The sequence below is a fragment of the Amblyraja radiata genome, chromosome 24, assembly GCF_010909765.2.
Source record: "Amblyraja radiata isolate CabotCenter1 chromosome 24, sAmbRad1.1.pri, whole genome shotgun sequence".
Classification (NCBI taxonomy): domain Eukaryota; kingdom Metazoa; phylum Chordata; class Chondrichthyes; order Rajiformes; family Rajidae; genus Amblyraja; species Amblyraja radiata.
Window position 1 is genome coordinate 26,165,527 of NC_045979.1, and position 23,323 is coordinate 26,188,849.

General features: G+C 41.1%; 1 protein-coding gene across 4 annotated transcripts in view; it reads right to left on the bottom strand.

The window, feature by feature from the left end:
* Window positions 1-389: 389 nt before the first annotated feature.
* The window catches only part of LOC116986906 (26S proteasome non-ATPase regulatory subunit 13-like), a 43,605-nt gene continuing 20,671 nt past the window's right edge, over window positions 390-23,323 (bottom strand). Inside the window, exons 6-13 of one of the 4 annotated variants that reach the window (XM_033042687.1) lie at window positions 22,231-22,317; window positions 17,973-18,144; window positions 13,758-13,837; window positions 11,823-11,948; window positions 10,670-10,732; window positions 4,933-5,013; window positions 3,981-4,097; window positions 390-644 (exon numbers count right to left, since the gene is read on the bottom strand). In XM_033042687.1, coding sequence (XP_032898578.1) covers window positions 549-644; window positions 3,981-4,097; window positions 4,933-5,013; window positions 10,670-10,732; window positions 11,823-11,948; window positions 13,758-13,837; window positions 17,973-18,144; window positions 22,231-22,317 — 822 coding nt within the window. In that variant the 3' untranslated portion in view covers window positions 390-548. The remainder of the gene's footprint in view (window positions 645-3,980; window positions 4,098-4,932; window positions 5,014-10,669; window positions 10,733-11,822; window positions 11,949-13,757; window positions 13,838-17,972; window positions 18,145-22,230; window positions 22,318-23,323) is intronic. The other 3 variants (XM_033042688.1, XM_033042690.1, XM_033042689.1) reach the window with 3 other exon arrangements.

The following is a 23,323-nucleotide window of genomic DNA, read 5'->3' on the forward strand; positions in this document are numbered from 1 at the left end:
AATCGCACCCAAACTATACGCACTGTATCTACGCCGCTTCGTTCGATTTTTCTTTATTGCGTTTGATCTTTGACAAATCGCACGATTCCTTAAGTTTTCGGAATTTCGAACTCGCTAATTTATCTGTGCCAGGTCATGTTTCAACAACCAAAATTGGCCTTCCGTCAGAAAGTACTTTCACATTTAGTTGTTTTTCTCTTCTTTTCCCAATACCCGCACCAAACCAAATGATCAGTTTTCCAGATATTTTCCGCCAAAACATGTCCGCCTTTATCCCCTAGAATTGGTCCAGGATTGTTTCCTTACTCTTTGGCATTGAAACACATTGAAAAGGAAAGATTTCTTGAACAAATCACAAATCACAAAATGGCACAAAATCATCACTCCTTGTGTCCTGTGTACACAGATAGAATTGTATGTTTATTTAAATTTCACAAGGAAATAACACAACTTAACTAGTTGCTTTGGCAGCAAACACAAAACATTTGAATGCTTTTTTTTAAACATTGCATGAATAAACAAAAATCACATGCAACTGGAATGGGGATTCAGCCAAGAACCTCATGTGCATGGTCTTCAACCAGAATGGAGATATTCTTCACATCAGCACACCAGGCTTCTAGGCGCTGCTTCATAAAAGACACCTAAGGGTTAAGAATATTTGCACTCTTTCACATTACCTGTATAAACAAATATCCCTTCAGGGCAATGCAGCATAGTTAAAGAATTAGAACAAACACAGATTACTGTTGGATCCAGGTAGGTTTTTAGGGAGGGGAACATCTAGAATTTACAGCACCGGGTCTGTTTTGCAAATAAGAATTGCACAATAAGGTTAAAATAAAAAACGAATTCCATTAATTTAACATTCGGAAGAAACTTCAAAGCAGTAATACCAAGGATAGTTCGCAGGTAGTTCATACAAGATAGACTTCCCCATTATACATTGTAGCATGTATTGAATATTTAACCACATCCACTCAATTAATTAACTCCATGTGCAGACCTGACCATCTTTACAAGAGCACCTGTTGCGTCTGTGAAATGATCATATTCAATTGGAAAATATATGTATTTTGAGGAAAAATCCTGAAAAACCACGACCTGCCCAAGATCATTTCGAAATCAGATGACCTACAATGCTGATTGTATGAATGATTAGGTGTAGTCAAATAAAGACTACAGAACTGAACAAAGTTTAGGAACAAGTTTGCGGAATATACGAAAATAGGTAGTGGGGCAGGTAATTTGGAGAAAGCAGGGACTCTGCAGAAGGACTTGGACAGGTTGGGAGAGTGGGCAGAGAAGTGGCAGATGGAATATAGTGCATCAAAGTGTGAAGTAATTTATTTTGGTAGGAGGAATAAAGGCGTAGACTATTTTCTAAATGGGGAGAAAATCCAAAAATCGGTGGTGTAAAGGGACTGATGCAGGATTCCCAAAATGTTAATCTGCAAGTTGAATCAATAGTAAAGAAAGCAACCACAATGCTAGCATTTATTTCAAGAGGGCTTGTATACAAAAACAGCGATGTAATGTTGAGGCTCTATAAGGCACTGGTAAGGCTCCATTTGGAACATTTTGAGCAATTTTGGGCACCATATCTGAGGAAGGATGCGCTGGCTCTGAAAAGGGTCCAGAGGAAGTTTAGAAGAATGATTCCAGGAATGAGTAGGTTAACCTATGATGAGCGTTTGTCGGCACTGGTCCTGTACTCCTGGAGTTTACAAGAATGAGGGGGGACCTAATTGAAATATACAGAATAGTGAAAGACTTGGATTGAGTGGATGTGGAGAGGATGTTTCCACTGGTGGGAGAGTCTAGGACTAGAGGTCGTAGCCCCAGAATTAAAGGATGTTCTTTTAGGAAGATGGGGTGAAATCAATTTAGTCAGAGAGTGGTGAATCTGTGGAATTCTTTGCCACAAAAGGCTGTGTCAGTGGATATGTTCAAGGCAGAGATTGATAGATTCTTGATTAGTACGAGTGTCAGCGGTTATGGGGAGAAGGCAGAGGAATAGGGTTAGAAGAGAGAGATAGATCAACCATGATCTCACAATGTCTGTGGTGAAGTTGATGCCAAGATAAACTAATCTATTTGTCCGCATATGATCTGTATATAATGAAAGGGCGTTGTTACAGATGTTCTCACCAGCAAATTTAATAATTTATCTATGTGAACTGTAATTCTTACAATGTGTACCTTTGAACTGCCTTTGCATCCTGGACAATGTTACCATACCGGAATTAATGAACAGAAGCTGCTAGTTTGTGCTTCACTGAACGAATGCTGCTGGTTTGGAACTAATTTCTGGAATCAAAACTAGTCGAACTGTGCCAGAAGTGTGGGAGATTATGATGTTCATAAAAAATGGATTATTTGTGCTAAACTCCAGATATTGTTAAATTAAAAATATTACAAGCTAAAATGTTGCAACAGATAACAAGTCATAACTCAAAAATACAGTATTACATTGTGGATATCTTAGACCCGCAGTTCAAGCACACGCCTCCATGGACATTTTTAACAGCCCCACACTGATGCTGGTGGGAACCCAGTTACCCTGTCAAGTGAAAACAGACACATTAAAACTACACTATCAAATGTGTTTGGGACACTTTCTTTTAACCTCTCCAACTCCAAACTGGGTTGCATGGGAGCAATTGCATCCGTAACGGCTGCCTTGGACCATATTAGGTGAAATCCATGCATTTATAATCTAAGACTCGCAATCTTAGGATGTTCCAGAATGATTTAACAAGCAAATTAGATTGCAACTACAAATGCTACTGGAATTTAGGGAAATAATAAATACTTCCAGTGCAAATGGTCAACATCTTTGTCATCTGCAGAGGTCTTATGTTAAAATCTCATCTGAAAGTTGGATCCTCCGCACTGCAATTCCCTTTTTGTCAGCCCATCAACCTCAACAGAGAGGAGGGTGAAAAATGTTTTGGGTTAAACGCATGACCACTAGACCAGGAGCTGGGAGTATTAGCCACTGAACTACAGAAGATTCTTCCAGACTATTATTCACCTTTCTGCTGCTTTTGCTGGCAAAAGCTTCTGTCATTTCACAATCTAGTTGCTACATAAAACAGAAACCTTTACATGAAATTGGGAAGTTTCCATATTTCATTTTAAATGTGGTGCCTGAAAATTTACGAAAATCTTTCCGATGCCATATTGGAGAATATGTTTTTTTGTTTTTCATTTTTCTGAAGGGCAGAAAAAGGCATAATGCTATCTCCTTACAGAGGGCATAAGTGAACAACAAATCCTTTTCTACCTGTGAAAATGTAATGCCTCACCGTAAGTATTTGTTCACAGGGCAGCAGAGGAACAAGAACAGGAGGCCATATTCCCCCAAGACTAGTTTGGCACAGTATGAACAGAAAAACTCAGAGAATCTGCTCTGCAAGTATTCACAAACCCCGATGGTTTGGCATTTGGCTCACTGGGTAATGTTTCCCTGCTCCTTTCAAACCAGACATTGAAGCTCCAAGGCTCCCCTGAAACGGTCTGATTTCAGTAAGAAATGTATAATGCTGTTGGATGTTTAAAACAAAACATGTTAGCATATTAATAGAAAGAATTTTCAATAATTAAATAGGAAAATCCTCTAGTCCAGCACAGGTCCTGCATGTGCCAGATTTAATCAAAGGTTTACCTTTGTCTTTATTCCCAATTATTTGGCAACCATACCTAACAAAACTCCATCAATCTATTACTATTCCAGAGCAAACACATCTCTTTTTTAAATAGGAGAGAAATCCAGTTTTTCTGAAGAAGGGTCTCGATCCCCGAAATATCATCTATTCCTTTTCTCCTGAGATGCTACCTGTCCCGATGTTACTCCAGCATTTTGTGTATATTTCCATTTTCCTCCATTCCTCATGGAAAACCACTGCCCAATTTCAATATCAAAATGAGTTTGAAGTAAAGGGTCACAGATAAGAGTTGCCGTCCAATACCCTTACCTGCTGCAGATCCATGACTCGTGGCTGAACCCAGGTCATGTGAACCTTGTGGTCCACCTCGTCAATACTGCCTTTCACCAAGCCAGCAGAGAGTGCTTTCATAACTAACATTTCAACCTGAATGGATAAAAGAGTCAAGTCAAAAGGTAAGAATGCATGTAGACAAGTATTCTCCTGCATGCTGCCTGTAATTATCACTGCCACCATCTTTTAAGCATTAAAACTGGACAAGAGCTACCTCAATAAATAAACTCTGCTGGGATTATCCATTCAATATATGAAGCTTGACCTGGCAAAATTATTACCAATTGTGATGGGGAGGGAAGTAACTGGCATTAAACTATGTGAGAAAACACTATGTTCTCAATGTAATCTATTCCTTTCTATTCCAATGTAAACCCATCTCACTTGCAGTTGGCCTTCAGAGGTTTTGCCTGCGAGCCAGGCATGACCTACACAAGACATCTAAACAAATTCATCAACAAGATCCAGTGCAAACTGGTTTCCAAATAAGAAAAAGGGTGATGTGGACTCAAAAACTCTTCTGCAGTCATAGCAATAGCAATTGTTTGTCTTTTATCAATCAGTTGATTTGCAGTTAGACTGGTGCCAACTGCAGCATGGCTTGCAAGTTAAGGAGCGTACATATGACAGATAGAAGGAACTCCCCACTGTCCTCAAAGGCTGGTGGTTTCATGTAAATAGTGTTGGTCACTCTGCTATAACTTCTCATTCTTCAAACTTACAGCAGTGCTCAGAGATGGCGGCAGTGGACCAAATCAAATGGAAACTATATCAAATAAATTAGGGAAATTGAGTTTTCCACCAAGGTGGAGATGTGGGCAGAGAGACCTTAATTAATAACAATCAAGTGTTCATTCAGGAGATAAAGACATGATGGACCATAGAGCCAGTCCCTATATACTGTTCTATAACCCAGACCGAGACTCACCTCATCAACAGGCACCTTGGCCTGATGCGATATTTCCTGGAATGTCATCTGCCGATGATTGGCTGGTCTTGTAAACACCATCTTAGAATTACAAAGAATTTAAATAAAACAACAATAAAACTTGACAGCAGAAGGAATAGTTACAAGACACAATTTGGGCAAGTGAGTGAAGGTTGCCAGTTCAGGAACTGGCCATTTCTATTCTGGTTACATAGTCAGAGAATTTTCTTTTCAATGAACTCAACTGAAAAGACAAAATGAACATGCAAATCGGTATAATAACTGGGTGTAATGAAGAGGAGTTAATAAAGTTTAATCCACAATAGAACAATGAAATTCTTACTTGCAGCAGCGTATGGGCCACTAAACACAGTGTTCATAGATAACATCTAATAAACTAAAATCAATAAATAAATAACCTCAATATCTGTGCAAAAAAAAAGCAAAGTCCTCAGAGCAACCAAAGACAGTCCATGGTTCATGGTTGAAGTTAGTGTTGTGTAGTGTTCTAGAACATGATGTTGTTGGGAAGACTTTATTCTTAAAACTGGTGGTTGTGGTTTTCACACTCCTATACCTTTTTCCTGATGGAAGGAGCAAAGTGACAGAATGGGCAGGGTGATGTGAGCCTTTGATGCTGCCAGCATCTTCAACACATCCCTTTGATGGTGGGAAGATCAGTAAATTTGATGGCTCAGGCAGTGTCAGCCACTTTTACAATCACCTTTGATCTTGAAGCTTGAGTTGCCATAATTATCTATGTGCGCTCCATTGTACACTGGTAGAGGTTTAAGAGAATATTAACAACATATTGATCTCCTCAATCTTATACGTAGATGCATTGATGGGTTTTCTTTATGGTTGCATTAATGTGGGGCTTAAGACAGATCCTCACACAGAGATACAAAATTGAAATTAGTGATTCCCTCCACTGCCAACTCATCAATAAGATCGGTTCACGGATCCATGGCTTTCTCCTTCTAAAGTCAACAATCAGCTCCTTGGTCTTGCTGACTTTATTGTTCTGGGACGATTCAATCAGATTATTAAGACCGTGACCTGCAATCACTGAGCCTCCATTCTGTACCCCTTCTATCTTTTGTGCAAATTTTACCTAAAAAGTTAGAAATTTAGAGAGTGCCATGGACACCACCCATAAACACTCATCGTTTCTCTACAAATTGATCACCCAAAAGATGAAACTCTCTATGAAAAATCATCACAGGATGACTGCAAAGCAGCTTACAGGCAAGTGCGTTTAAGTATATCAGTTAAGCTTATAGGGCTTGATATTACAATCCCTACTATAATTGGCACCTTCTTAATATCTTGAGTGGGGGTAGGGGTAGACTTCATTGGGGTCATCAGATGGGCACCCTCCTTCCTTGGTGTTTCATTGATAGGCCCACGACACCTCCAGAGGGCCCAACAGCAACACCTGGCGTCCCAGGTGCGCTCCTCTCAGTTTTACCCCTCTTGCTGGTCATTTTGCAGCCCAGTTGGAGTCCTTCCTCTTCAGCCACAGCCAGTTGCTGCTTTGCTCGGCAGCCTCCGACAGCGACCTGAAGGCTTGCCGGAAGGCCTGTCCTCGAACTCCCATTCCCTGCAGCAGTCTGGTTGTTGACATGGCTACAAACCCTCTACAACCAACCTCTACAAGGAGCAGCTGGGTACGGCAGCCGCGTTGCTCTGCCTCGGCTGCTAAGTCTGAATACTTCAGACATTTGCGTTCATGTGCTTCACCAACTGCAGCCTCCCAAGGCACAGATAACTCCACGATGTACAGGGACTTCTGTGAGGTTGACCACAAGATCAAGTCTGGCCTGAGATTAGTTGTGATGATCTCTGGTGAAAAGATGAGCTTCTGGTCTAGATCAGCCTGCATTTTCCAGTCCTGTGCAGTGTCCAGGAGGGTCGGTTCCTTTCTTGCAAATGGCTTCTCTGGAAGTTGTCCTGCCTTTACAAAAGGGGTGGTGTTTGAGAAACCAGGCGTTAGGGGGAGGGAGGGCATTAGTGGTAGTTCTCCTTCCTTCCAAGGTAATCGGCAGTTGTCACAGGATCTGATTGTGCTTCCAGGTGTAGCGGCCTTGTAAAAGACTGGTTTTGCAGCCAGTGAGGATGTGCCTTAATGTTGCTGGGGTTTGGCAGAGAGAACATGATGGATCTTCTCCAAGCCACTGGTTTAGGTTCTTGGCGGTGGGAAGAACATCGTAGGTGGCTCTGATGATGAAGCTAAGATGGCTTCCTTCCATTTCCCACAGATCCTTCCAGGTAAGCTTACGATGCTCCAGGTTTTCCCAGGTAGTCCACTGGCCCTGTTTGGACTGAGACTGCCTTTGCGCATCTCTCTGCCTCCTCTTGCTGACGGACCTCAGCAACTGCCAGCTTTCTTCTCTGGGTGGATGTTGCCTTGTGCCATGTGGGTTGACTTGTCCCAAGTCCAATCCCATCTCTTCCCTGCTGCACCTGTCATACAATGTCTCCATGCCTGAGAGCAGATTTTGCTTGCTGTACAGCCTCCGATGAGGTCCACTTCCTCCCACTTGCCAGTCTGGGAGCAGCCGCTTGTACCGCTTCATCTTGAGACTCGGTCAGGGTCATGTCCAGCCTCACTTTGGTGCTTTTGTATTCTTCTGTGAGGCTCGAGACAGGCAGTTCCAGACGCTGTATTCATACAAGCCGATATTGCTGAGGCAACGCGGGAGTGCAAGCCACTTCTTGATGTATGAACTGACTGTCTTCTCCAGCTTCTCGACTTTGGTGATGGGGACCTCGTAGATCGTCACAGGCCACATCAGACGGGGGAGCAATCCAAACTGCAGGCACCACAGTTTCAGCTTACCAGGAAGCGAGGTCTAGTCTATTCTAGCAATGCCTTTGATGTTTTTTTCCCTCAGTTGGTCACACTGGTCTGAGTCTTTGAGGCTTGCATTGTACCACCGTCCTAAACTCTTGACTGGCAGCTCTGACACCATCGGAATGTATGTTTCATCAATGTGGAATCACTTGTCTACGATTTTTCCTCTGATGATGGATATGCTCCTGGATTTGCTGAGTTTCAACTTCATCTAGGCCCATGTTACGTTCGATTGAAGCTTTTCCAGCAGGCGCTTGGTACATGCAATGGTTGAGGTCAGGGTGGTCATATCATCCATGTATGCGCAAATGGGAGGTAGCGGCTACCCAGACTGCAGCCGCTCTCCTCCTACGACCCACTTGCAAGCTCGGATGATCACTTCCATCGCCATGGTGCAACCTGCCATTATTCCTACTTCCTGTGATTGCCATGATGTTGTGTATTCTGTTGTTGTAATACAGAATTGCACATCTTGGAAGTAGTTTCTGACCAGGTTTGTAATGGTCTTTAGCACATGGAAGAACTCGAAGGCTGTCCAGAGGAGAGAATGGGGAACGGATCCAAAAGCATTGGCTAGGTCCAGGAATAAGACATGCGGATCTCTTCCTTCCCTTTTTGCAGACTGGATTTGGTGCCATATCATGCTTGTGCGTTCCAAGCATCCAGAAAAGCCTGGTATACCAGCTTTCTGTACTGACGTGTCAATCAGGTTGTTCTGTTTCAGGTAGGTTATCATCCTTTGAGCAACAATGCTAAAGAAGATCTTCCCTTCGACAATCAAGAGATTGATTTGCTGGAATTGGTCAATGTTTGCTTCCACAGGAACAGTAGAACATTTGGAGCATTTTTGTGCAGCCGGTATGGAACTCCATTTGGTACTCGAGCTGAAGCTACCCTTGTCTTCCTTACGGTTTTCTCGACTTCGCTCCACCTTGGGAGGCTGTCATACAACTGTTCTGGTTGAGGAATGGGTGGCATGTCTGGAGGAATCCCCCTCTGCTCAAATCTTTGGTTGTCTGTGTACATTGATTTCAGGTGGTCCTCCAATTCCCTCTTTGACACTTTAAGTGACCCGCTCTTTTCCTTTGTGAAGAGTCCTTTCACAAATCTGAAGGGATCCTTTAGAAGGATGTTCTTACCCTCTTCTTCTTGCATCGAGTTCCGAGGGTTTCTGCTCTCCACAATCTTCGCAGACGTTCCTTTCGATCTGCTTGCAGGAGGTTGATGACCACTCTTTCCTCCAGTGAGGATTTCCTCCACCGTTTCCTCAGGTCCCTTCTCTATTTGTTTTGTCGCTGCCTTCTGAGCTTGGGAGGGGTTGTTGTTTCCTTCTTTTTGGTTCCGGAACTTTCTGCCCCGTCGAAGTAGATCAGATCACTCATTTTCTCCAGTTTCTTCTCCACTGTTCCTTGAAGTCCGTCTAGGATCTTACTCAGGTCTGCGTCGATTGTTGCCCACTCTTTCTTGCTGCTGAACTTTGGCAACTTCACATGATGTCTGTGGCCTTGCATGTTCTTCTCCAAAGCAGGCTGCGTCTGGCTGGATTCCGGGTTCTCAGACGTTGTGCTTGAATTACTCTTCTTGTCCACTGGGGTATTCATGCTCGTTGGACTGTGGGTTGTATCCTGCCGCTGAGCTTCACTCGACTGATTTGATCTTTCTCTCAGGAGATACTGATCAATGCGAGGTCCTGGCCTCACCTCCTTCAAGCACTTCATCCACCCTTGATGTATTTTTAGGCCTCTGATGGATGTTACCTTGGACCAGCCGCAGCTACACACTTGGAGTTCTTGTCCTGCAGCTCATGTTGTAAGTGCCGTGCCAATTATCTTCTTCTTCGTCGTGTTCATGCCAGGGTCGGAGACCGGGTTGTCAACGTCATCTTCCGCCCCTGCTCTCGCAGACTCAGGGGGTATTTTCCTCTTTGAATTTTTCGGAGCCATGAGAGGTGACTCCTATTCACAATTCACAGTGACGGAGCCTGCCGTCATGGATAGCTAGTCCATGACAGCCCCGTTGGGGGCTTTTCCTCCTGTCAGCTGTCTTTCCACGCCGTCACATGGTCTTTCCCTAGTTGTCAGCTGCACTTTCACAGCAGTCACTGGATTTCTCCAGCTTATCAGTTGAGCTTATAGGACTTGATATTACAATCCCTACTATAATTGGCACCTTCTTAATATCTTGAGTGGATGTAAGGGTAAAAACATAATTGGGGTCATCAGGTGGGCACCCTCCTTCCTTGGTGTTTCATTGATAGGCCCTCGACACCTCCAGAGGGCTCAACGGCAACACCTGGCATCCCAGGTGCACTCCCCTCCAATTTACCCCAGTTGCTGGTCATTTTGTAGCCCAGTTGGAGCCCTTCCTCTTCAGCCACAGCCAGTTGCTGCTTCGCTCGGCAGTCTCTGATGGCTTTAATGTGGGAATGAAAGAATTTGCAAACAGCTATGTCCCACATACATCAAAGATGAAAAGATCTGTATAATGTTGATTGAGCATTTCCCTACTCTCTTGAAATTATCTTACAATTTTAACGTTCACTTGAAGGAGTAAGTGTGTAATGCCTTATCTGAAGGTTGATAGTATATTTCATCAGCACTCCTGTAGTGGTCAGTCAGTTCACAGGCAAAACTATTGCAGAGCCTAATCCCACAAAAAAAAACATGCACACAACACAGATAAAGGATTTTAAAGGATTTCACGATCACCAAAAATGGTAAATGATAAATCACACAGTTTAACTGCACCAGCAGGGATGTGAACAATGCCAGGCAGCACCCAGCATGGAATATTTTGAATCCTGGAGCAATAAACCTTGGAAGTGATCAGTTCAATTATAACTGTATCATTACGACAGCAAGGAATGGTAGCAGGACTCACCTCCATTAGGCAGAGCAGCTGGAGCTTCTCCTTCAGTCGCTGTTCATTATTGGCAAGATCTGACTGTTGGAGAGAGGACAGTGGATTAGCACCTGCATCACCCTGGTGCTGCAATTGTGCAGTTTGCTGTGCTGGGTTGGCATGGTTTGCTGCAACTTATCAAACATTATCCTTCTGCTTTCATTTGCCGATCAATGAAAGGGAAACAGATACCAATCTCTGTGTTATGAACACCATGGTCCCTATTGCACTACAATGAAATAGCTACTGGCTTCTGTACCAAATTACCCTCACTTGGCAAACAAGCACTGGCAATAGTTTTGCACTTGAATCTCAGAAAACAACCATCTGCTTCATATTTTCCCTAATGTATTTAAATAATTAGAGAAAAATACAAAACAGATGTGCTGGTAAGTTAATATGCTGTAAATTACTCCTGTCTAGATGGATGTCAAGAGCATCAGGGAGGAATTGAAGATTTCAAGTAAATATGTGGGGGAATGGAACTGAAGGGAATGCTCTGAGAATCTTTGTAGGCTTGACGGGCTGAATGAACTCATTCCTGGTTTAGGAAGATTTAGGAAGCGAATCGCAAATCTCATAGCCCTGGGAGTTAAAGCGTGACTGCCACTGGAACAACAGAGGTACATCATTTCCATGAGTTATAGTCTTGGGAGAAGGTTACAGAGGAGGTGTTGGCAAAAATACTTGTAAATAATAATAGAACAAATTTTTAAAGCAAAAAACTGCAGATATTGGAAATTCAAAATAAAAATAGTAAATAATGTTAATACTTGGCAAGTCATAAAATACCCGTGGAGAATCGAATTAAACCTGAAGGTGATAATCTTGGGCTTGTACTCAACACTCTCCTCCAGTTTTACACCACTGATGTTGGCACTGAATGGGTACGGACCCTAACTACTCTACCTTAAAAAAGGTCTCTGAAAAAAGCTCAGCATTACCTAGTTTGCAACACAAATGACTCAGTGGTTTACTTAATACAATATGATAGGACATTATTCATCCTTGGAGGGAAATTCTTCTGCCAAAAAAATATATATTGTAGCAGCCAGTAGAACTCGCTGCTGCTACAAACCACAAATCACAGAGTCAAGTATTTTTTAAACATTGACAAACGTGTTCAACTTGCCTGTGATCCCCAGTTGGTTTTCAAAGAGAAGAAGGTCTCCACATTCCCACTGTTGAAAGCGTATAGAGTATCAATCAGCCACTGGTTCTCCGTATTACGCAACGACTCCAAGATTGGGTGCATTAGCTGCAAAGCAAGAACCTTCACCAGCAACAGCACGAGTCCGCACATAATTATCACATCCACAGATCCCTCTGCTTTCATTCCAGGGTGGCTTTGGAGCTGTCTGTGGTTACCAACAACTTCCAAAAACAAAACCATTCTATAATTCCTAATCTGGTTACACAGACTCTAAATAAGCTTTTTTTTGGCAACTTATTTTTCACCTTTCAAACCGCTTCAAAGGAATATTGGCAGAGGAAGGCGAAGGGTTGTGTTTATTGGTTAGTAACCAAAAATTGGAGAAAATTATCCAAAATTGAATCTTCATACGCTTAGATTGGAACCTACCCAAGCAGAACCTGAAGTGCTTTCCTCCATAGAACAGTACAGCACAAGAAGCAGCCCTTCGGCAGGTTTGCCCACTATATCCTACATCGGTTATAAGAGGGTCTTTAATACAAGGGTTTATTGTATGTGTTTGCAAAACAGTTCCAGGAGAAGATTTAGAGCATAGTTGATTCTTTCACGATGGAGGGACACGACTGGAACGCCATCTGTGGCCGCTGGGAATTTCAACTGAGCTCTCCTAATTTTGTTCGGATTGTAGCGATGGGCAGACCAATTGCTGGAAAATAGTTGTTCAACCTGTACTTCATCTTGAGCTCCACATTCATTTAAACCTTGTTGTATAATACTGGTCATCTTTCACCTCCCAGTCTCTTTAGATGTAACCAGCCAACTTAATTTGGATCCTTTGCCCAGGGCTGATCTACGTATAGCTCTCCATCTTTGAAGTACCGGACTATTCCTACACTACTGCCTCTTCCAGGCCTACTAGCTGGCTATTCATCTTCGACTTCCCCAATGAACTCTCGAAATTGCAGGGTGGTCACCTCCCGGAACATACTCTCAAGAAATCCTTAACCACCCACATATCGCGCAGTGACTTTGCACGCAGAACACCAGGAGGCACTTCCTGAACTTGTGGTTTTCCACGACACGTTAACAATTTTTTACAAGTAGACATTTTATTTTTTTAAATCATAGATGCACTGCAATGTATCATTTGTAATGTTTCCTAGCTAGGATACACATTAGTTTATCATCATGTACACCAAGTTGCAATGAAATTCCTTGTTTACATGATGGCCATAGAGTATACAGCATACTTGAGAAATAAACAAAATAGAGGGTTCACAGTGGATCAATGATTTTTCTCTAAAAAGTCTATTTACCCAAGGAAGGCAGAAATATTGTAAAAATGTATATCTGATTTAACTTGTGTCTGTTACATGGTTTATATAAATTTATCCCCCTACATCTATGTAATGCTATTTTTGGTAGTCTTGATATAAAATAGAAACGCTGTACCAATTTCTCATCCCATTTAGCTAATTCATTCAATTGTCACCAGATTTTGTAATCAGAAAGAAAAATTCTATGCAGGGGCATGCAAATGCATTTTAAATGATACACGAAGGTGACTTTAAAAAAAGGCAAGAAAGAGGGCGATTCAGAAAAATGTAATTCATCAGGAATGCTCGAGATTGAAGTGCAAGAAAAGTGGGCTCAACACATAGCTCCATTGAATTCAAACTCAAAGCATTCAACCGACCACAATCACACAATTATTCACATCACTATTAAATGAATTCTGCACGTTTAAAAACTAACAAAAATTTGCCTATATGATTATGGAAAACTGCATACTATCCACATGCTTTCTATAAACTGGAACTCATATTTGCATAGTCAATAACCTTCACAATGCAGAAACAATGCTGGAAGGCAAGCTGTCAGTACAATAACCACGTTGTTTAATTTTGTACTTACCAGTTCACCAAAGTTGTAAATCCCATCCCCCAGTAGTGCAGCCAGGCCCAGGGTAAATGCTCTCTGCTGCTGTGAGCCCACTAGCAGGAAGAAAACATTGAAAAGATTAGGCAAGAAAGTTTCAGTGCAAGCTTAAAAGGCACTTCATAACCAGTACACGTTTGGGTAGAATGTAACTAGGACAAGTCAGCAAAAACAACTTAATTTAAGTTTACCAAAAGGATTTGAACAAAGCTAGCATAATAACAGCTTTGTTTGCTGGTTCTGCAGTCTTTAAGGATGTGTGCACAATTGCTTTTTTGTTAAAATATTCTTTTTTTTTAGATCTGTTTGTCTATCGTTAGGACAGAATATGTTGCCCATCCTTCATTCCCCTCAAAGGTGAAGGTGAACCAACACCTTGGACTGCCGCAATCTTGTGACGGTGCTCCCACATTATAGTTGAGCAGGATGTACGTCCTGCATGCGTGGTTTTCCAGGACACGAGTATCTTGGAGGTTCATCTGCTAAGCGTTGCAGACAAGGGATGGCAGTGATCCTGACACTTTTCTTAAATGCCTATTCACAAAAGATAGCTGCTAATACATAGATACACATTTTCATAATTTTAACGGACAGGTATCTGCTAACAATACGTTTTAATTTTATCTCTCGATTAATCGCTATTATTTATCTATTTTAGGCATTTGCCTGCTTGGTATCATTTGGTTCATTTTGCATCTCCATTTTACATCACAAAGTACAATGCCTCACATTGTTCTTTGTGATACATTCCAGATTTCCTGGAAAAATATTACATGCAGATGGGGCAAACTGGAGTGTTTAAGAAGGAACTGCAGATGAAGAAGGTTTGCGGCCCGAAACGTTGCCTATTTCCTTCGCTCCATAGATGCTGCTGCACCCACTGAGTTTCTCCAGCATTTTTGTGTACCTGGGGCAAACTGGATATGTGAATGCATAACAAATGCCAGATATTAAAAAGTGGAGAGTAACATGGGCTTGTAGCACACATTCACAGATCTCTGAGGATAGCAGTGCTGGAGTAACTCAGCGGGTTAGGTAGCATCCCTGGAGAACATGGGTAGGTGACATTTTGGGTCTGAAACATAGAAAATAGGTGCAGGAGTAGGCCATTCGGCCCTTCGGGCCTGCACCGCCATTCAATATGATCATGGCTGATCATCCAACTCAGTATCCTGTACCTGCCTTCTCTCCATACCCCCTGATCCCTTTAGCCACAAGGGCCACATCTAACTCCCTCTTAAATATAGCCAATGAACTGGCCTCAACTACCTTCTGCGGGAGAGAATTCCAGAGATTCACCACTCTCTGTGTGAAAAAAGTTTTCCTCATCTCGGTCCTAAAAGATTTCCCCTTTATCCTTAAACTGTGACCCCTTGTTCTGAAGAAGGGTCCCGACCCAAACATCTCCTATCTAGGTTCTCCAGCAATGCTATCTGACTCTAGCACTTTGTGCCTTATTCTGAAGATAGCAGGACAGACAGATAAGGTGTTCAAAGCGGATTATGGGATACCTGCCTTCTTAGGCTGGTAAGAGCAGGAAATCATTCTAGAATTGTGTCAAGCACGAAGAAGATGAAAGCTAGCATACAACATAGTTCAGATCACCAAGCTACAAAGAGGACCCGATGAGGAGATTGAAGATGACATTCTGAGAGCTAATGAATTGTGATTATAAGGCAAAACAGTCCAGGCTGGCAATCATACAACATGTATAACAAAGAAAGAAACGATATAGCAATTGCATCCAACAAAAGTCTATCCAGTGTAATCACAACTTCTACCATTAGGTCCTTGGCCCTTCAAATCTCCAAGCACATTTTGAACATTGAGGATTCCTGCTCCATCACTATTCAGGCATCGTTCCAAATCTGTACGATCTTCCAGATGAAAAATATTTTCATTAACCGTCTAGTCCTTCCACCAATTATGTTAAATGAATGTTTCCAGTTTTTGACCCCTCGGCTGAAGATCTATCGAGCTCCTTTATAATTTTATACCCAATTAAAATGTTCCCTCGCCCACTTTATTCCAAGGAAAACAACCCAACCTATCGAATTGATCCTCATCCCAAAAATTCAGGCCTTGGCAAAATCCTCCTAAATCTCTCCACTCAAACTGATGTCAAACTACTATCATGTACAGGTCTAGCAAAACCTCTCTGCTCGTATCACGCAAGTCTTTTTCACTAACTCATTGACAAGCCCCGCTAGCTGATAGGACCTGTGGATTTGTACTCAGAGGCCTTCCACACTACTCCATATCTTCATATTTATTGTGAACTCTGCTTTGCTGCTCGTTTCTCTTGGACTCTGGAGGTCTATAGCACACCTTTTCTGGGTTATCCATATTTTGCTCTTTACTGTAATTTATTTTGTCTTCTTTGATGATATTCTTCCAACATATGAAAGGCTTCTCATGGAAGTTGTTTTCCATGGAATCAGAATATCATCTGATAGGATGACTAACCATTTTGTAATGAGATCTGGATTCATATTTGGGAGGGAGTGAAAGAATTTGCTGCCTATCAGCCAGAAATATGCAAAGTATAGGCAGCCTTAACCTCACCCCTTGTTGGCTGTCAGGCCACGCTGCAGGATAATTTGCAACATCTTCTCGCTCAATAGCAATTCAAAGTGAGCAAATGAGCAGATTGCAAGCTGTTGTTGAAGATAATTGGGCAAAACAGCAAGATTAATTCACCACGTGTTGTACAGGAAAATAGAGAATAGGTACTTATAGTTTCAAGCACTATTGGGATGGAATATGAAACAACTTTGTCCTAAAGTTGGAATCCTGGTTTGAAATCACATTTGTAGAAGTACACAAGAATTCAGTCTTACAGCAAATTTTGAAGGCGATGAATTGGCATTTATAAAATTTCATTTCAGATACAGCTAGAATATTGCACCTATTTCTGGTCACAATATTTTATGAGGTATACAGAAGTTCCTTGGAGAGTGCAGAAATTAACCTGAATGGCTGCAGATTAGGGATTTTTAGCTAAACTGAGATAGGGCAAAGGAAGTTGAGGAGAGGTTTCAGAGGAATGCAAGGTACTGACAAATTTCAATGATAAAAAAGCAATTCCTATAATTTGCTAGTACAGAGAAAAGTAGATACAGGGACAAGGAGAGGCTTGGAGTGGAATGTAGGGAAAAACAACATTTTAACCCAGCAAGTGGTATTGACTTGGAACTTGTTGCCAATGAAAGGCAGAAAACAAATAATTTCTGAAGAAACTTGAATAAGCACTTGATAGAATTACATCAACAGGGTTGTGAGGATGCTATGGAGCAATGGACAAATTGGGTTGCACGACTAAAAGTTATCATGCATTCAATGTTCCAAACAGCCCCATTCTATGCTGCAATTACTGTAACTATGCAGGACTGTTTTGACAACAATCTTCCAAAGCAGTGGTAGAAACATTTCAAAATCGATAGCAAGTTGCTGAAAATAGTTATCCAACTTTATATCTCGTTGCATCTGATTTTAGGGACTGAGATATTTGAACAGGAAACAAATTCAGATTCCCTTGCAATGCTCAAACTGAAATGAATGATACCACCCCTTGTATCCTGACACAAACATTGCACTAGAATGATAAAAAAGAATAATTTGCAGAATTTTTAATTGCCTAATGGAATTGTATTGCCTAACAAACCTTTAATTAAAAAGTAAAGAAATAACTTCCCTTCTCCCTTGGCTCTTCATGGAGGTAATAATTGGCAAGTGGAAATGTTTTGTCTTCAATTTACTTTTACCAATGTATGAGCCATATTGGAAACAAAATTGAAAGAGGGCACTGTTTGTTCGACATGTCTTTGTTAGTCTTTGTTAGCATCCTCCTATTAATTTGTCCTTCAACTATAAATCAAATTCTGTTGGAAAGATGATCTCTGTTAAAGTAGAAAGAATTACCATTTTTTAAAAGTAATTAGGTCTGCTCTAGTAATGAAGTATAACTGCCTGGAGAAACACTTTCATTGGAGCTGAGAAGGTTGAGGCCTTGCAGAGAGACCAAAATTATAAGAAATTGTTTGAGTGGATAAGGAATCCTTGGAAAAATTAAAGAGAAAAGAAAAACAAAGAGTGAAAAATTATAGAATCTCTTCGATCAGCCCCCAAACTCCAGTAATCACAGAAACAGATATATCGTAACATTTGTAAAAGGAGGGCACCAGTGATTACTTGACAAGTCAGAGAGTTCGGTACAGCCGAGATACCGCAGAGCCTCCCTGTAGTAAGCAGCGTGGTCGCCCACCAGCTGATAGTAACTGCTGGAAGTGTCGTAAAACCGACCATGCACAGACGTCACTCCAGGCAACTTCTCCAACATCTCGTCAACTTCTTCAATGATTTTCTAATAAGTGGAAGGATCATGCAGATTAGATTGGGAAAAATAGCTTCTAGCAATTACTGGTAAACAAAGCAATAAACTAAATAATGTTATTGGATGCATATATGACAGAGATCACAACTCTCATATGCACCACCACTGAATGATTTACAAGAAATCTATAAATTACAGTTACCTTAAGGGCATCTGTCAGCTATGCTACTGTGGCTAGTGTTCTAATTTTCAACATGGAGAATTATATGAACTGCAAACATTTTCAATAATATGGTCAGTTCTTTATCCAATATTCCCTGTGATAGAACCCTTTAAATACTTCGTTCCATAGGTAGAGGATTGGAAATTCCACTGGAGCAAATTTGGGTGCTCCAGATGGCATGCCAGCAGGGCAACATCCTCCATGGTGGTTAGCAGACCACAAACTATTGGACCTGCAGCCCAACATTGAGTGCCAAAAATATTTTGGGATCAAAATTGTGTGATTGCGATTTACCTTTCTCAGAGTCCAGCATTTACACAGTGATTGTTGGAGGGGTTACAGCGGCGGAAAGGAAGGCAGGTTGTTGTTGGTGGGAGGAGGTGGAGCAAAGTGGGCCGTTGGGATGAGAACTGGAAGACTGCTTGGGGAGAGGTCAGCAGCTAACAAATTGGATCCAGTGGTGAGGAGGAGTAGGGAGTGCAGTAAATGGGTGCAAGTGGTGGAAGAAGAGTGTCAAGACCTACATCAAGTTGGGGAGTTAGGAGTGGAGATGTGTTTGGAGTGGTGGAATTATTGTAGCACCGAGGAGGATGAGAGCATGGAGTATATCAAAGGGGAGAAGGTAGTTAAATATTCTCTTGCATACCCTCCAGTTCATTGCTGCTGTGAGAAGACCATATTGCCCCAGGAGTTCCCGAGACTTGCAACCCAGGACAGCATGATCAAGATCCTCTTGCAATGCTCCAAATGAAATGAATGATACCATCCCGTGTATCCTGACAAACATTGCACTGGAATGATAAAATAACATAACTCATGGACAGGAAGTGTCAGAATGAATTTTCAGTGTAAAACCACCTAAAAATTATCATGTCTGTGTTTCACCTCACGTATTAAAAAATAGTAATAATTCCATAAAAAACATTAATCAACGGAATAGACAGGCCAAGCCTGGGAGTTTACTCTTCTTGTATCAATTCTGGATTAAGGTATTCTCGTACTACAAACACTGCTATTTTGTGGTCTTGCTGTATCGCCCGTTTTATGTTTTAAAATGCTTGGTGAATTAAATTTAGCCACACTTCATAATTTGGCTGTCTCTGGGATGTGTCTCTGGGAATATGTCAGTCTGCAACTTATTTTGATCTTTCTAAGTTTGCATTCAAGCACAACATCTAGGGTTAGGTTAGAATTCCCACTGCAAGAACTGAGGTAGTCTTGCATTGTGCTTCATATCTGATGTTAAACTGAGACTGCAAGGAGGCAAATTTTAAAAAAATTGTCACGGTGCTACTTCAATGTAAAACAAAACCGCTGTTATGAGTGTTCTGAGCAACATTTATTCCATTATCAATATTATAAAAACGGATGCAATGTCTAATTATCACAATGTTGTTAGTGGGATCTTGCAGTGTACAAAATGGCCATCATGTTTCCTTCAACAGTGAGTACACTTAAGAACACTACTTAATCAACTGCTGTGTGGTTTTGGATGTTCTGAAATAAATGTGAAGGGTGATATGTAAACAATTTTAATTTAGAGGATATTTATTTAAACCAGTCTATATTTAGCCAGACTTATTTTTATGTTGACAGATACAAAGATTCATAAATGTGTGAAATTTCCATCTATTTCAGCATTAATCCAATGGTGAAACCAAAATGAATAAAGGTGGCCTTTATTAAAATTTGACAATGTGCACTTGAACCACATGTGATTTTTTTCTATTACAAATCTCAAATTGCGGAGTACAGAGGCAAAAAAGTAAATGATGGGCCTTTGTCCCAAACATTATGGAGGGCACTGTATTATAACTCTTCCAAAGCGTTCAGCAATGAGTCACCTATAAAGTGCTGTCAGTAACTGATTTGTAGGTTCTTTACAAGCAAGAAATAATCCACAAATTACATACAAAGGAACATGGTTAGACTATTTAACTGCTGATGGTTGGGGACAAATATTGGCTAGAGGAGGAGAATTTCAATTCTTCATTGTTCTACAACATTTCTTACACCAAACTGAATGGAAATTTGGTTAAAAGTCATGTCTGAAAGTCATTGAAGTACTGCAACACTGCAATTCCATCACTGAAGTACTGAATCCATAACAATTCCTCTCAACACTACTGAACGCCACATCCACATACCTGGGACTTAATCTGCTTGATTGAACTCTACTTGGTCCCCTCTGTTAATTCAAACTCTATTGCACATATCCTCACTAAACCCCCCCCCTCCTTCCCACACAGAGGCATAGGCAAGGTAAACAGTCGGATCTTTGTTCCCCAGGATGGAAAAGAATCAAATATTAGAGGTCATAGCTTTAAGATGAGAGGGCCAAAGTTTAATATACACAGAAGGTGGCAAGTGCCTGAAATGGTCAGCCAGTGGTAGTGCTTGAGGCAGATATGATAGTGGCATTTAAGAGACTTTAGGATAGACATATGAATATAGTTTATGTGCAGGTAGTTAAGAGTTGTCACAGACAATGTTGGCCAAAGGGCTAGGGCTTGGTCTTGTACAATTCTACATTCTATATTCTTAGAGCCAAAGTTCATCATTACTGGAACCATTCTACGAGGGCCTTCACATCTTTCTTACAAGAAAGTGACCAGAATTCCATGTAATACTTCAGATGATGCACAACCAGTGTTTTTGAAAGATTAGTATAATTTACCTGCTTTTGTATCATGTGTCAGTTTGTCCCAGGACACCATGTTTTACCAATCACTGTCACTCAATGCATGCCACTTTTAAAGATTTAATCACATGTAATCCTCACCTCACTATTCTTTCACATCCTTTAAAACAGAGCCATTTTTTTGGCATTACCTCTCCTAATCTCGCTGCCAAAGCATATTATTCTTACTTCTGTATTAAATTTTAGCTGCCACTTGTCTTCCCATTCTATCAGACTGTTTTTTTGCAGCCTATTACTATTCTCTTCACTGTTTACCACAATTCCAAGCATTGTTTTAGCGGAAAAATTGTAAAGTGTTGTTGTGCACGCCTATATCCAATCAATTTCAACAAAAGCAACATTCCCAGAGCTGATCCCTCCCCATTGACCTGGACAACAGAGTATCACTGCTCTTGGCGGTCCGGCTTTAAATTATTCCAATTAATACTGACCTTTTAGCTTTACTCTCATTGTATTAACCAGCTTTGCGTATGGAATTTTATCAAAATATCTCATGAAAAGAACTGCCGATTCACTGCACTTCTTGCATCAATCATTATTCACAAATCTATCTGCATCATTGCCTTTAAACATTTCGGTGATCGTCACGGGGTTGAAGACAGAGCTTCAATTCTTATTGTTGATTACATCCCCACCTTGATTTCATACTAAACCTCTCTGCTGTCCTCTCAAAACTCACAGCCAAGTCCAATCTTATATGCCCAGTATCTCAAGTTTGACCATTACTTGCTAATGCTTTTGTGAACGACTTGGGATATTTTGCTACATTAAAGAGTCTAAAGTCAAGACATTACAATTTTTCATTGCACTGAGTTGCAATCATTCATTATGTGCCCAGATCTCTAAAGTGAGCTTGAGTCCATCACTTCTAGCCTCGGAATTAACAAAGAGCCAACATTCTTTTAGATGTAATGATATCTGTAACTCAGAAAACTTGTAACTTTTTGACTCCCAATAGGATTCTGCATGATTATGGACCATGGAGCTATTAAAGTTTTGGCTCATGGAAGTAAATAAATATTTAGAAATACACTAAAAATAATGTTCTCCGAACATTCTCTAAGAGCAAAAGTCTTCTTTTGACTGTGCTCTTCCACACACAACCACATTTCAAACCCCACACATTTACCTCCTCTCAAAAGACCATCATTAGCTCTGGAGCCAACCCTTCCAGTCCCCTGTGCCTTATTACCTTGGTTTCCTGGAGGTCCCCAATTTTGATTTTAATAGCAGCGATGGCAGTCCTGCAGAGAATTAGAGCTTCATCGTTATCCTTTACCTAACAGAAGACAATAAAGCATCGGTTCCCAATTAGAATCCGGACATTTCACATAAAGCACATTCTGATTTCGCCAATAAGTGTCCACAATAACGTAAAAAACAAAGAGTGCTGTAAATATTCAGCAGGTCCCGCAGCTGTGGGAAGACATACCGAGTTAATGTTCCCGGTTAACTGTTTCTCTTCCTACAGATGCTGCCTGACCTGCAGAGTATTTACAGCATTTTCTGTCCTTATTTTACGTTTCTTGTATCTGCAGACCAAATTTTTCTTCAGGTCTGTTCCATAATAAGAAATTAAGTTTTTAAGTTCTGTACCTTGAATAAGCTGGAGCAGGCAGAAAAGTTACAAATGTTAGTGTGTTATTTGTAGGGTGTGGATAGGAAGCTTAAAGCCAGAAAGCCAAGGGTATATTTGTATTCTTGCCATTGTTCTTTAACTCTCCGTCTTTCTGGCACTGGAAGGTTAAGTACACCTCAAATCCTCTGGCACCCAGACATCCAACCCTGGGTAGAAAACACTTTCACAGCTGACCCAGTTTTTCCTGACATCCGTCTCTAACCCACACCCAAACCAGTTCCACTACATCTTTAAGCAAAACAGAAAAAAAAAAAATGTCTTCTTCATGCTAACCTACATGCTTGAGCACTCCTGACATCAGTGCAACTAAACCAAACTCAATACACTGTCTGCTCTCATAGAATCATTCCCAAATATAACTAATACCACATCTCGATGTAATTGTGTTTAAATCCAAGCTATTCCTGAACTACATTAAACAGTGCACCAAGCTGAATTAATCCTGATCCCCACGGAGTCCTTTCCAATAACAATCACTCCTAATCCCGGTTGAATCACATTCAAACATGACTTGCTCCATGTTCCAAACAAACTACATCGAAGCCGATATCATTCTTGAAGTAGAAGTAAGCATACCAGAACACATTTCCCTCCCTTGCTAAACTTTACGCAACACCTGGTCCACTCCGAGCTCACCCAAACCATA